The sequence below is a fragment of the Rhododendron vialii genome, chromosome 10a (genome assembly GCF_030253575.1).
Source record: "Rhododendron vialii isolate Sample 1 chromosome 10a, ASM3025357v1".
Lineage (NCBI taxonomy): Eukaryota > Viridiplantae > Streptophyta > Magnoliopsida > Ericales > Ericaceae > Rhododendron > Rhododendron vialii.
In genome coordinates, this window is record NC_080566.1 from 6,490,905 (window position 1) to 6,506,477 (window position 15,573).

Genomic DNA, 15,573 nt, shown 5'->3' on the forward strand with positions numbered 1-15,573 from the left:
TATTTTTTTCAATTATTACTTTCTCATTTCTCTCTATCTCTCTCCAATCATTACCCATATTTTCAATCATTACTCTATTTCTTTCTTCACCCACTACCAAAACTAAACTAAACTAAACTCTCAACCAAACACAACCGCATGCAATATCAGAGGTAGGGTCTTGATCATCATCGCAAATTTAGGCATTTACACTCTTTGTACTTTAGACTAAAATGCAACTGTTAAAAAATCTGTTAAAATGTATGGAAAAACTACTAGCATGAGATTTCCCTCGAAAATGAGGGAAAAAATGTCCAAACTAACCCTAATAGCCATTTATAAACCCTGTCAAACTCTTATTCCCAAAAAATAAAGCATCCAAACCCCTCCCTTCCCCTAACCCACTCTCTCTCTAGTCTATTATTATCAACAAAAAAACAGCAACATCTAGCACTATATCCACGCCTAATCAGCCCCAAAACATCTGTAATGTTGCAACACAAACACCCAGCAGCACAAAAAAAAAAATGGACTTACACTTACACTGTCCAAATCCACAACATAAATGACCAGCAAAAACAACAAAAAAAAACTTACTTCAAATGCAGATATTTAGTACCAGGTAGTTCAAACTGAGTTATTTTCCTAAACAATTAAATGTCACACAGAGTTACAAACTGACTTCAAATAGAGTTCACAAACATAAGTCAACCTGAATAGAATTCCCACAAAATAGAGTATCCAAACAGATTTACCAACAAAGAAACTATTGGTTTTGCCCAAAAAAGAGCATGCATAAGTACATACTAATTAAATTCCAAAACAGAGCATGCATATGCACTAATTAAATCTGTAACACCTCGATTTTCGGACACGTTAATTAAATTATTTTTAATTGATTTAAAAATTCATAAAACTGATTTAAGATATAAAATTTTATTAAACAGAGTTTAGCAGCGGAAATATCAAATTCTAAATTCAAAACTACTTAATTGTCTTACAACTCAACAAAAATAAAATAGAGTTTGACAAATGTGATAACACTTTTGGAAATTCAAATAATATTACTCCAAATTAACAGAGCTTCTAAGGGTAAGGCATCCAAGGCTCGACAAACTCCCCTTCCTCAGCTGGGAGGTCCTCACTCTAGTACGGATCGTCTTGCAGCAGATTCTGCCCTTCGGTCTCTTGATTACCTGACATGAAACGCCAGCCCAATGGCACTATAATGAGTTTTGAAACTCAGTAGATAAATCTTACCCATTAACCCTTACTCTACAAGCAATTACATTTATAATAAAAGGAGGTAAGAACCGAAGAGTACAAAACTTATTTCATTATATAATCATCATCTTAAGTAAATTTCAGAATCTCAACTTCTATAATCATTCCAACACCACAGTATTCACCACGTTCCAAACTCAGAATTTCACTGGATATACTTTACAGGTCCTACTAGGCTACTCTCACAATTCTAGGTCCATCAGGCTGTCCTCAAGGTCCTGCTAGGCTACCTTCAATACCTTAGGTCCTACCAGGCTACCCCTGAGGTCCTGTTTGGCCACCCTCACAATTCTAGGTCTATCAGGCTGCCCTCAAGGTCCTGCTAGGCTACCCTCAATACCTGAGGTCCTGTCAGGCTACCCTCAATACCTGAGGTCCTGCCAGCCTACCCCTGAGGTCCTACTTGGCCACCCTAGCCACACCGGGTCTTTCAGGCTGCCCTCAAGGTCCTACCAGGCTGCCCCCGATCACACGAGGTCCTGTCAGGCCACCCCCGAGGTCTTGCTAAGCCCACAACCTTTCATCTGTTTCCTTTTTCCATTTACCAGAACAACGTCTACATAAGTTCTCTAAGTTCACAACTCCTCCAATGTCCACAATGTCCTTTCTACGTTCTCGATTCAATCAACAAAGCAATCATTTCAATTGGCGAGTAAACATATCATAATATCGCCACATACACAAGATAACTGAACCATCGTAGGCCACCTCCAGTGAGCTTAAGTCCAAACTAACCTCACAGCGAATTCGATATGTTTCAATACCAGAGTAATTGCAAGTGTATCAATAATGACAACAGTTCATAAAGAGTCAATGAAACATAACATTATCATTAGTTCAAAAGACAAATTGAATTTCACATAAAGTATTCAGATTTGTTCTTGTGACTTTTGGATTTCATTAGAATTTTGCACATAGATTCATTTTTATCATTTCTATTATTTGAGGATTGAAAGGTTATTTCGTAAACCAAATGGTTCCCTAGAAATTTTGTTAAGTTTTGAATTCGGAGCGTACCTAAACAACTAGAGATAGGGTTTATTTTATAATTTTACAAAAAAATAAAGGCTGTTGATTTTGCCACTCCCGTTAATACTTTACAAAATTAAAGGTGATACTCTGATTTTAGGGGTTTTGAACTATTAAAGCCTAGCCCTGTAGGTATCCTTTAAGTATATATATTAGTGTTATTAGCCAAGTATAAACTCAGTAGAGTCTTTAGATAATAACCTAATATATAAGTCTTGTGTTATATTATTTTTCTTTTCATTTTGTACTGAGTCCAGAAATTCCTAAGTTTAACTAGTTTTATTCTATGGCAAGCACTAAGATTCAAAATGCTATTATAATTTTTTACACTAACAGTTCGTCAAACCCCATCAAAATAGAATCCACATTTCCAACATAGCCAAACGAGATCTAATCCAACTCTAAGTAAATTTCTAGGAAAAAACAAAAATGGCCAAGTACAGGAGCAGAGTCTACGATTGCGAACTAACTGTTGGAAAATGGAATTTACCAAAGAGAATTTGGTGGGATTCACACCGCGTGAGGTGGGCCCAATTACGGTGAACAAATTTCATTTAGATATGAATGAGAAATTGTCTCATTATGGGAATTGGAAAAGCCAAATGACGTGCATGTGCGCCATTACCAAACACCTAAATTAGACTAAGGCCAGGGCTAGAGCTCAGGATTCGTGGGCCCACGACCTGTGGTTCGAGGTCTGTGGTCTATAGTCTAATCTAGATTGGTTTGGAATTGATTGTGCTTTATTGGGTCTGAACTATTCACGTTTGGATGGTCCAGTTATAGAATCAATTGTGCGCAGCTGATTAATACTGGGTTGAATGCCCAGAATAAAACCCACGATTTGATTATGGAATCAATTGCTGGAGGATTAATGATTGTAGCAGTTTTTCTCCAGAAATTGAATTCCTCGTATTCAATTCCCTATATTCAATATGAATCTTGAATTGGCCCTATTGAATGGGTAGGTTCCCCTTATTGAATTCTCGTATTCAATGAGAAGGCTCCTCATCGATTATATAAAGGAGTTCGGTTCCTTTATTTGAACATACCAAGAAATCCAAGAGTTTCTCCTTCTTCTTGAAATCCTTCTTCTTCTAGAGAAAGAGTACAGACACGGGTTTGGTTCGACGGGCAGTTTATGGCGGTGCTCCGGCAGCTGAGTGGAAACCAAGTCAACCCTGGGAGACAAACATCGACATAACCTCCAGCACCGGTGAGGCGGCGAATTTGTCTTAAGGACACCGTTGAATAAAACGGGTCTTGGTTTGTAGTATCTCTATACCTTGGTTACAGTTTATGTTTATGTTTTATACCTTATAATTCCGTTTCATGTAGTAATTTTCTGTTCGATTGTATATTTCCAGAAATTAGTAAAATTGTTTATTGTTTTCCGCACTATATTTTCTTACACTAACATGCAGCGGTCGTGAGGTCCCATGTGGCGGGCGCGAGTTTTGATTTGGCGGCCTGGAGATCGAGTATGCGTATGGGTATGGGTCTCAACGTTCGTTCCTAAAATCTACGTTTCGTCTATTGGGCTTATGTAAAGATATAATATAACACATAACATTCCATAATATATTTAGAGTTAAAGGGTAATGAGATATCTACCTTGATCATTGGAGTTTCAAGCTAAGACTGAATTTAAAAAAAAAATAGTATAACAGAGCGTGGCTGCGGCAGCAATGGTGGATCTCCCCTCCTTTCTTTGTTCTTCTTTTTCCTCCTTTCTTCTCGGCAAAATGGTAGTGAGGTTGGAAAGATTTGTTTCTTTCTTGGTTAGGGATTACATACAGAAAAATAATAATAATAATAAAACAAGGAAATGAAGAATCAAAACAAAAGGTTAAAGGTTTGGAATCTCTCTCTCCCTCTCTCCTCTCTCTCTCTCAGAAATAAAAAGGATGGGGGAGTAGTTGTGTTTCTCTCCCCTCTCTCTCTCAGCCGAATAAATGGGGATTGGAAAGTGGGTTTGGTTTTTGCACAAAAAGAGGGGATGAGATGGGTGATGGAGAGGTGGTGGATTGTGGGAGGAAAGTGGAGGTTTAGTTCCAATATGATTCTAGTTAGGGTTTAGATAGGGAGGGTAAGGGATGAATGTATATCTCTAAAGATAATATATTTCGTATACGATTTTCAAAGTAATATCAATTATACACATAATAATGTATTTTAATTAATTAATCTAACTTATTATTGAATTAGTAATTAACATTTCAAATTTGTATTTAAAAAAAATATAGGGCAAATATCCGAGTCGTTACAGAACGAATTTAGTTAGGCCTTGGTGCAATCCACCCCCTGACAGTTGCCCTTCCCCTTCCCCTTCCCCTAACTGCATTTCCAGAACCACCACCTTTGCCACCAATGCAAGTCAGCTTTTCCCTTGCATACACAACCAAAGTTCATTCAGTTGAGTATGGATGAACTACACTACCAATTAAGGAACTATACTAGAACATCATTAATTACCTTGGTTTGGTTGACTGTGGATGATCGAACTAGCTTTGTTTGGTTGAGTATAAAACCCCACTTCTGGTTGCTTAAACTCTTGTGCAGGTTGCGTGTAAAAACCAAGTTTCATTGTGTGGACAGAGTCCTACAACACATAATACAACACATTAATTAATTTTATTGTAGATACATCATTGAAGACCTTAAACCTAGCTACATTTATAAAAAAATATTATATACCTAAGTGGCTAGAACAATTTCATTTTGATTTGGTGGAACACTTTTCCCTTTCTTCTTCTTTTACTTTCCACTTGGTGCCTACAATTACCAGCATATGAATGGTTAAAAACTTAAAAATTGAGCATAAACTGAGCTTGTATGAATACAAACTTGTAAATTGAGCATGGCATTACATACCTGAGATGGTGTCCCCTTTTTCTTTACTAGCTTGGAATTATGATGGATGGCATTCTTGCAAGACCTCAAATTATGTCCATTTTTCAGACATTTGGAGCATGACATCACTCTGAACCTCCTTGACACTTTGTGTTCATTTGGGGGTCCATCCCAAACTTTTTATTGCTTTAACATACTTTCATTTGGGGGTCCATCCCAAACTTTTTATTGCTTTAACATACTAATACAGTGTAAAAACCTTTTTTTTTTCCTGATTTTTTCTACTTTAATCAATCTACACACATATACACATGCAATATATGCCAAATACATTAAGAAATAAACCTATATCATTCACTTTGAAAAGAAAACCTTAACATAAACTGTGTGATTTAAAAAACCTTACCTATAGAAACCCTAGATTGTTTGATTTCGCACTTGTCTTCAAAATACGTGGACGAACACAGCAAACAACGTGGATGAACGCAGCAAACCCTTCATCGATTCATAGTTTTGAGATCGGGAGACAGAGAGGTCTTCATCGCTTCATCGTTTTGAAAAATGTGGAGAGAGAGAGAGAGAGAGAGAGAGAGAGAGAGAGAGAGGAGGAGGAGGTGTTCGAGAGGTCTATGTTAAAGTGTAAGGGTCGTGGGATTTCATTGGGAGAATTGAAGGGTTTTTTTGTCTATTCATTACTTCCATTAACGTCGTCCACGTCTGAACATTACAAGGGATGTAAGTGCCTAAATTTGGAGTACATGTGGTGTATGTGCAAATCGGTGATAGTACAAGGGGTGTAACTACAAATTCCCCTTTTAATTAAGTCAGAATTTTTTTTATTCTTATTAAAAAAAATCGTATTTATTAGCTTTTGTCAATTTTTTTAAGAATTATTGCTTAATCATAACGAGATAAATCTAAAAAGTTAAAATTTATGATTAAAATCCAATTGTTTTTGAATAAATAGAACTCCTCCGCCGCAGCAAGAGATCGAAAAAGTACAAAAGTTACAAAGGTCAAGCGTGAATCGCAAGCAATATTCGGACACCAAAATAAGGATTGGTACTGCATCGCCACCTCATCACCCATCCGCAACGCAACAATTGACCTGTTCATTAGTAGGTTTAGGATCGTGAGAGAATGCAACAATTGACCTGTAAATTAGTAGGGTTTAGGATCGTGAGAGCACCTGTAGAAAGTCCCATTCAACCAAGTGCAGAAACCGTGGTATTTAAGGCCCATGTATATATCTTTGGGCACAGCAACATCCTTGGAACGTTTCTATCAACAGAAAAAAGGTGCAAATAGAAGCTATAATCTAAAATCTAACGAAAATAAGTTTATCAGAGAGAGAGAGAGAGAGGTCCGGCTGTGAATGGAGGTGGGTTGGGAGGAGGAATTAGGATTTAGGGCAACATTAACCTGGAGTTTCAAAATAGAAAAACGGTGTGTTAAACTCCCGTTAGGCCAAAATAGTGAAACGACGTCGTACGACTTTAGGATAACGATGCCATACGTACGACTTTAGGATTTGGAAGCTGAATCGTTGGCGTGATCCGAAACGTCTTTCATTATTGAGGTGTCAGCTCCCAAAAAAAGGTTTGCATATGTGTGGAGAGAGAGGTACGGAGAGGATCTGAGTTCCCTTCTCTCTTTTTTTGTCTCAATCTTCTCTCTCCCAAAATCTCAAAACAATTCTTAAATAAAAATAAAATGCAAAATAATAAACTTACCACAACATACAAACAAACATTAATAAGTATGAATTTGGTGATAAGTGTTGTCGGAGTCCCACAACATACAAAAAAAACGTAAATGAAAAACTCAAGTAATAAAACATAAAAAAGAAGCAGCCTATAGGACACCAAATGAGAGTGTTTATATCACAAAGTTTATCAAACATTCTCACTGTAGCCTATAGGTTTAGGATTGTGATTTTAGCACTCCAAAAATTGATGGAGGGGCTCCAAAATTGAACTGTATTGATACACAAAACGACGTCGTTTTGGAGCCCCTCTATCAATTTTTAGAGTGCTAAAATCAATTTCTTAGGTTTATTATGATGAAACTGAAACACAATGAGATTCGAACTTTCGCCCAAGGGTCATTTAGTACCAAATGCTCCTCATACCAACGCTGGGGACTTTAGGGACTCAGAAAGAGACTGAATCTTCCTCATGATTGAAGATTGATCCTTGAAATTTCTCCCTAGTAATTGTATCAACGCGGTCAATCATGTCCTTGGTAAGGTAATTTCTGTGATCCCCAACTTGCCCTTTTCTGAAGAAGGAATTATATGGAAACTCATAGACAGTGAACAAATCGCTTGACTTGTTCACCTCATGATTTCTCAATGTCTCAATACTACAATTCCTCACCACCTCCTCCACTTGCTCTTTGTTATCGAAGGGATACCCCAAGAACTCGGCCAATTTCTTGACGTGAGTCTTTGGATCACTCTTCAGTTCCTCATAAGTAATAAAAAAGAATTTCTTGGGTCTTTCCAGGCTCTCTTTATGGTACCCCAACACATGGTCATAATAAGGTCCAAAAGGAACTTTCCCTTTACAAAAATTGTCCACAGTAACCTCTAGCGGCCATGGGGAAGTTTTAAACATTTCCATTGAATTGTAAAAATGCCAACTGGACACAAGAGTGTCCTTCGGATTTCTCGCAACATAAACGACGCGACAATCTGATGAGTTAACTGTTTTGCCAAAGATTTGGTATGGAAGATGGGTGCTGAATATCCTATTGGATGATGAAGTGTCAAGAGAGGGAAAAGGATGAGGAGAAACCACGTGTGGTCCATAAACTAGTAGCTCAAGTTGTGGCACAAGTTCATGGGGATGGTTTCTCGTCAACTGATCTATCGAAGAGTGGTTAACAATGGAGTAGAGGAGAGATTTGAGCCATGTGGTGCCGGTTTTAGGGAAAGAGGCTAAGATTACATCATTAGGAAGTGGTTTGAATTGTTTAAGTAGTTCTTCGGTTGCTTGGACGAAGATGGGGGTGAGCCAAAAGCCATGACATTGATTGAGATAGTCACCCGAGTCATGATCTCCAATCTGCTTGACTTCTGGTTGGGATGTATCAGGTTGAATCTCCATTCTTGAGGGGGCAAAATGTAGGAATTGAAGCTACCAAAACTTCTCCTATATATATATATGGTGCAAAGAGGTAGCTTATTCTGCAATTGATGAAAAATCAGAGCTAGCTAGGGATTTTATAGGTACGTACATATGCCTCTTAGTGAAGTGGTTTGGTAAGTAGGTCAAAAGAAGTTCAGGTGTCACAACTCACAAGTAGATGTAAGTTAATTTCTGGCAAGATTGGATAGAAGTTCAATTGCCAATGTGACCTCAGGATGTATGTCACTTATGCATTAGTAATTTGGGAATATGATAATTTAATCGAAATTCTTAGATTATACCAATCTTTTTGAAGCGGCCAACGTGACCTCAAGATGTATGTCACCATGTTGGATTCAAATGGTGATGTGGTGTATATTATCTTATCTATTTAATTATATCAACTACAGTATATTAAACTTAAATCTGCCAGAACTTTGTTCGGCAGACACATAATTAATTTTAGAAAAAGTTATAAATATTCAGCAAAATATCATCAAAACCAAGAAGCTCCGGATCAAATGTATAGTAGGTGCACCCCTAACCAAGACTTGATTCTTGAAGTGCAATTTTGCAGTTCGTGTAGTTTTCATGTAGTTTTTGTAGATTGGATTTTGTTAGAAACAATTTTGTTATATTGTTTGTGTTTCTATATATTAATTATGATTTGAGAGCCTCTAAGCCCTTGTTCGGTTTAAAAAATTTTCCAAACCCAAATTCACTAATTACCTATATTTTCAATCAATACTTTCATTTCTCTCTCTACTCATTACTCTTATATACAATTATTAATCTCATTTCTCTTTCTTTATCTCTCTCCACTCATTACACATATCTCAAATTATTATCCTATTTTCTTTTTTCACTCATTATCCAAAAACCAAACCCAAAATTTTTTCAAACCCACAACCTAATAAGACCACTAGTATTCTTTTACTAAACCATATTTTTATCTGAATTGAATAATATATATTTCTGTCCTATGGAGTGTTCATGAGAACTTGATTTTAGTTTTGTTCTTTTCGACGAAAGAGGTTTCCGAGTGGCACCCCAATCATGTGCATTGAGTGTTCTCTTATGATGCACGCTAGCTAAAACTACTTGGTTTCTAGCATACGCATTCTGAATCTTCGATGTCTGCACTTGAAATCCTACACACAATTTGCAACTGTAACTCAACATTTCAGAGATAGTAAAACTATCAAACCCAACTCGAATTATTTTTCTTCAATTGCCAATGTGACCTCAGGGGATGTATGCCACTTATGCTTTTGGCCGGCTGGGAATATGATGACTTAATAGAAACTCTTAGGTTATACCGATCTTGTTGAAGTTAGCGAAGTCAATGAAAGGATCTCGTAGATCTAGGAAGACAAGCACGAAAGATAGATTAGAAAAAAAAATGCCTAAGAGCATAACCATAGGTATAAGCTGACACTAAGCCGTTAATTTTGGATCGAAATTCGAGATTTTTCTTATACAGTATAATCATATCGTTAACGATCTTTTGAATTGTATATAATAATAATTCTATATTTTTTAGTTCTATCCTTAGGTAGGGATTAGAACTATACAATTTTATCCCCAGGAAAGAGGTGAATATGTCAACGAATTTTGAGAATCCAGAAAGTCAACTTATTCGTATCGGCCATTATGTCTACTTATGTACCATTCGTAGTATTTTAAATTCTACAATTTAGTTAACGAAAAGGATAACCAAGAGAGAAAACTTAAATTATAGCCTGCCTTAAAAGGTAGGAGTAAAGAAAACCCATATAATTAAGGAGGGATTTGTTTGTTAGATTCAAATTAATGGTGATGTAGTATTTTATTTATCTTTCTGTTTATGTCAATTCAATTAAACTTAAATCTGCGAGAACTTTGTTCGGCAAATACATAATTCTAGGAATACTTATATAAATATTCAGCAAAATATCATCAAAATCAAGAAGCTCTCTTTTTTGCTGTTCAAAATAAATAAAATAAAAAAATCCAAGACGCTCTCGATCAGATGTAGGTGCACCCTAACCAAGATTTGATCTCTAAAGTGTAGTTTTGCAGGTCGTGTAATTTTTGTAGATTGAATTTTGTTATAAACAGTTTTATTAGATTGTTTGTGTTTCTATATATTATGATTGGGGAGCCTTTTAAGTATTCTTTTACTGAACCATATTTCCATCTGAATTGAACAATACTTCTGTCCGGCCCATGGAGAGTTCATTAGATTGTGAGTTTAATTAGTTTTGTTCTTTTCGACGAAAGAGGTTTCCGAGTGGCACCCCAATCATGTGCGTTGGCTATTATCTTATGATGCTGGCTAAAACTTCTTGGTTCTTAATTAGCATACTCTTCCTTCCATCGATGTCTGGACGTACTTGAAATCCTACACACAACATGCAACTGTAACTTGACATTTCGGGGATAATTAATAAAACTATCAAACTCAACTCGAATTATTTTTCTTCAATTACCAATGTGACCTTAGGATGTATATATGTCACTTATGCATTTGGGAATATGATAACTTAATAGAAACTCTTAGTGTATATATAAGTTTTTGCGTATTGCCCATTAGCCTACCAAAACTCTTTTGCTGAGCTCAAAAAACTAAACAAAAACAAATGGCCTACCAAAACTAAGAGGCAAACGAAACTAAAATAGTTGTCCATTGATCAGCTTGCACGCTGTTAGTATTTTGGGCAGTATTTTCTAGGGCTGTTCAAAAAATCCAGTAAACCTTGAAACCGGTCCAGAGCGATTCGATCTGTACCTTTTGGATTTTGTCTATGGATTAATGGTCCGGACACGGATTGAAAAATTAAAAAACCCTGACTCGTGGTTCGGTCCACGGATTTTCATTACGAAACTGTGAATTAACCAATTGGGACCGTGAGAATTTATTGTATATAAATAAATATAAATATATAGGAGTACTATATTAATATACTTCCTATTCGATTCATAAGATATAACACTAAAACAATCATGCTTATATAAAAAAACAATATGGTAGAATACTTGAAATATTAATATAACGAGATCAAGAACCAAACTTGGAAATTTGGCTGTTGTCATAGACTGAGATCTTCAATATCAGTTAAGACGCCTGCACTCCCATGCGTCAAATGCACGATTCGACGGCTCGGCGCAACTCATTCTGAGCACAACTAAATTGAATTACCATTCTTTGTTTCTAATATAACGAATCTGAATTTTTCGAACATGATACATCTAATCAATTTCAAGCAAGTGAATTTCGAAAAAATATACTACCAGTTTACAACTACCAACAAAAACCTGTCTAAGTTTCGCAAGATAAAAATTAGATGACAACCTAAGCCAATCAAACCACTACATAATGATTCGCTCTTTTTCCTGTCCTACTGGGGCCGGAGACCGAATCGGCTGGGTGACGGGGATGGGGAGCAGGAGCGGAAAAGAGACGACGAAGGAGAGAGAGAGGCGGAGGGAGAGAGGGGTTGTTTTGGAGCGGCGACGGAGGCGGTGGATGATGGTGGCGATGGAGACTTGGAAGCTGTGATGATGGAGGCGGATTTTGTGGATTTGGGCAACTGATTTTTGCCCCAATTTTTCTCGAGCTTGTTGGCTGCGTAACGGGGAAGGGAAACAAGGAGAAACTGATTTTTAGGATTTCAAATGTGTATGGGTTATATTAGTCTTTTTACATTATCTTTCCATGTATGAGGAATTGTTTTTGTTCCGTTCCATATTTGGAGCAATTTTCGAAAAACCTGTTCATGGGTTGAGAATTTTTTCCCCCTGGTTCCACTGAACACGAATTCCCCCTAGGTTTTATAGGGCCAAAAGCAAACACATTCTTAGGACATGTACATCAGAAGAATAAAAGCTTTTTCTCTAATTTAATTGGAGAGGAAAAATACAAAAACAGGCCAGATGAGGTAAAATGAGAAGTAAAATACATTTGTGAAAATTCCTCTCCACTTAGCAAAGGTCTACAATAAACAAGTATTGTTTATCTCTCATCATCTCTCTTCCATTTCACTTCCCCCAAACCCTCACTATTATTTCCTACTGCAAAACGTGATTCCGAGCAATAACTTCTTTGTCCATCGCACCTCGCTGCGGCCCATGCTGCCGCACACCTTGTCGTGAACGTACACGGCGCACTTCTTCTTTAGCTTCTCGATCGGGTTTGAGGAGGGGGCTGTCGTACTTGGCGGAGGAGCCGTCATCGATGGGTTGGGTTGGTGGGATTTGAGATTTAGGTCTAGCTTAGATTGGGGGTTTGTCGAGTTCGATCGCCATTGTAGTTGCGATTCTCATTGATTGATCAACTATAAAAGGAATATATTTGGTTTGGTGGTGGGTCGAGGATGTGGTTGTTGAGGATTGATGGTGGTCGTGGTGGCAGCGATTGAGGAGGGGGAGGGGGGGTTGTGTGTGTGGAAATGGGGATGCCGGGATGGGGTTTGGGATGGGTTCTAACTTCCAAATGAATATTTTATTTTGTTTAATGGAAATAGAGAAAGTAGAAAAGAGTCTGCTGCTGAATGAGAGGAAAATACGGTAGGTAAAGTAGAAAAAGAACTCTTTGGCTAGGTATTTCACCTATTCTTAGTGTACATGCTCTTAGGGGCCTTTGGAACTCTAGCTTTTGTTTTTGTACTTTTAATTGTAAATTGTAATTTTTTTTTGGATTATTCCAACTTCTATCCAAATAATGTAGGATAATAAGAAAAATGTGCATTTATATTTGAAAAAAAATGTATTGATATTTGTAAAAGTGTATTAATATCCGTGAGATATGCATTAATATCTGAACTTATTTGAAATTATAGACATTATCCTCTGCCTAGTGAGTGAAGGTTAGCAAAATCGAATTTTTTTTTACTACAGTTAGAACTGATTATGAATATATGGAGTATTTGAGAGTTATGCTCATAGCGAATTTTGCAACAAAAGATTGTTTGATGTAAGGCCAATTTGGAATGATAAATTCCCTTCAACACAAGCTTTTGATGTAAGTAACAATGTTATAACAAGACTAGGAAACACATACCAAACATATCCAGAATTCAACAATTCTTAGTCTCCCTAAGAGTGATACCATTACTAAAAGCAAACCTGTTACTCAGATTAAAAAATAGAAAAGAAAAAAAGAGAGATCAAACTACGTACCCCTGCAAACTAAATTGGTGAATGTGCGACATTAAAAGGACTAAATATCAGGAGCTAGTAGTTGCTTTGCGCAAATCATAAACACGTCTCTTGACTGAAACTAAGTTCTCTGTGTACGAAATAGCTTGAAACTCACAAAACTGATCATAAGCTGATCCGGAATCGGTGTAGACTTCACCATAGTCTTTTATAATTTGGGTATCAAGGTTGTACGACACCATCCAGCAATTGTGGCCCCCTAGAAGAAGAAGAAGAAACTCGCCATTTTGCAAAATTTGAAATGCCTTAATATGTACTAAAATGGGTCCAATACTGTACTTTTTATTCCAAGGATCTTTAACTCCGTTTCCATCCCTTAACCATATGCCAAGGCATGGCTCCTCTATTGCCAACTCGTCAAACTCCAAAGTAACAAGGGCGAGGGAGTCCCTCAGAACGTTAAGGCTGGACGCTAACTTACTGCAGATAACATCCATGGGTAAAAATACTTGTTCGAACACTTCGTCGAACATGTGGAAAGCAATAATTTTATAACGACCGCTAGAGTCAGGAGCTATCCAATAAAACGCCCCATCCAACCATGTCGGATGATAAGGCTGATGGCTGCGTCGGATTTCTTTGGGCACCGCAGCGACGTCGATTTCTCTCCACGAGTCCATACTCATATGGTAGATGTGAACTCTATCATCAGCGCTCGTATTAATAAACCTCGCAACGCTAAGCACTTTATAATCATTGGTTTTGGGATCAAAAGCAAACCCTAGATTGGTAGTGTGCCACGGATGATAAGGGCGTCCCGGGAGTACCCTGAATTCTCCCGTTGCGGGGTTCCATAACATGATTTCGGAGGAGCAACTGGTGAGACAAACGATGCCGTTGGAAGACCCGACGAAGCAAAGACCTTTAACTTGTGAACCGGAAAAAGGTACGTACAGATCGTGGATTGGAGTTTCGTCGGAGACCAAGGAGAGGGTGGATTCGGAATGGGGTGCAAGGGATCGGTTGACAAGGAGGGAGTCGTTTTTGGATTGGGCGCGGGCGTAGTAGCGGAGGGAGATGAAGCTAGGATTTTGGATGAGAGCGTACCAGTATTTGGAGATAGATTTGAATCGGAGGAGTGATTTCACTGGGAGTCGAGATAGAATAAGCATCAACACGTCTTCCGGCATCTCCTGGTTGATTGCCATGGGGATGGTATGCGGGGAACCTACAACAAAATCTAACATTTATATAGCTCTATATGGATCCTTGTTTGATTTGGATTTTCAAAGAGGTTTTCCATAATGAGTGCGGAGTTATATAGATATGGAGAGAAACTTATTTACGGAGCGGTTGCAAAGCGGCTCTTTACGGAGCTGAGCGATCTCAGTCGTTCGTTTCGACAATTAATAGTCCGAATTTTAAAAAAACTATTCGCTAGAATAATTTACCTCTCCCTAGTCAGCAATTGCCTAGGTGAGTTTGGTATGTGAAATTACCCTCTTGCCCTTTCTCAAAACTATTCACGCGAATAAACGCTATTTTTTTGCCTCACTATGGGGTACCCCACATGGGCTCTCCTTTAGTTCGTTGAGAGAAACTAACTTATTCAGAGAGGCTCCGTGAAAAGCAATTTGAATAGGTTCCTCACGGAGCGATCATAGTCGTTCATTCGCGCAATCAAAGGTTGCATGAGATTCGTTTTCAATTCTTACCAGTGAAAATTGGTTTCCATTCTGGACCATCCAAAATATACTTTGGACGCACTCGATAGGGCTCCGTAAATCAGTTCATGAAGCCCTCCGTAAAAAAGGTTTTCTGTTGTTTGTTAAGGTCTGTTTGGAGAAACAAATTAAACATTAAACAAAGCAAATATTAGTCAAAATTGGTTTCCATTCTGGACCACTTAATTTTGGACTAATGATTTATTGATTTTCTGTGAGGCTCATTTTGGATCCCTCAAAGATGATTAAAACTTCTAAGTATTCTTGAAATATGGAGTAATTTTGTGGGTTATTTGAAAAAAAGTAGCTCAATCTAATATCGATAAGGTGTTACGAAGTGTGAAACAAGTTTTTTATTTGCTTTATTTAATGCTTTGTTGCTCCAAACGTGCCTTGTAGCAAACAAAAGGATAGCACATGTGGGATCCCTTAAA

General features: G+C 37.5%; 2 protein-coding genes across 2 annotated transcripts; both read right to left on the bottom strand.

Annotated features, from left to right (window-relative positions):
* Nucleotides 1-6,035: 6,035 nt before the first annotated feature.
* On the bottom strand, nt 6,036-8,255 carry LOC131302804 (cytosolic sulfotransferase 5-like). Its single transcript, XM_058329598.1, has 4 exons — nt 7,311-8,255; nt 6,335-6,426; nt 6,157-6,253; nt 6,036-6,062 (listed from the first exon to the last, which is right to left on the bottom strand). The coding sequence occupies exons 1-4, from the start codon at nt 8,253-8,255 to the stop codon at nt 6,036-6,038; spliced, it is 1,161 nt and encodes a 386-aa protein (XP_058185581.1).
* Nucleotides 8,256-13,468: 5,213 nt separating this feature from the next.
* On the bottom strand, nt 13,469-14,730 carry LOC131304535 (F-box protein At1g11270-like). The gene has a single exon (XM_058331786.1). The coding sequence runs from the start codon at nt 14,660-14,662 to the stop codon at nt 13,484-13,486; it is 1,179 nt and encodes a 392-aa protein (XP_058187769.1). The 5' UTR covers nt 14,663-14,730; the 3' UTR covers nt 13,469-13,483.
* Between the last annotated feature and the right edge of the window lie 843 nt (nt 14,731-15,573).

Coding starts and splice junctions, on each gene's coding strand:
- LOC131302804 (XM_058329598.1), bottom strand. CDS start 8,255: ATGGAGATTCAACCTGATACATCCCAACCAGAAGTCAAGCAGATTGGA. Junction 6,427..7,310: donor TCAATCATGAGGAAGATTCA/GTCTCTTTCTGA, acceptor TTCTGTTGATAG/AAACGTTCCAAGGATGTTGC. Junction 6,254..6,334: donor TTGAATGGGACTTTCTACAG/GTGCTCTCACGA, acceptor ACTAATGAACAG/GTCAATTGTTGCGTTGCGGA.
- LOC131304535 (XM_058331786.1), bottom strand. CDS start 14,662: ATGTTAGATTTTGTTGTAGGTTCCCCGCATACCATCCCCATGGCAATC.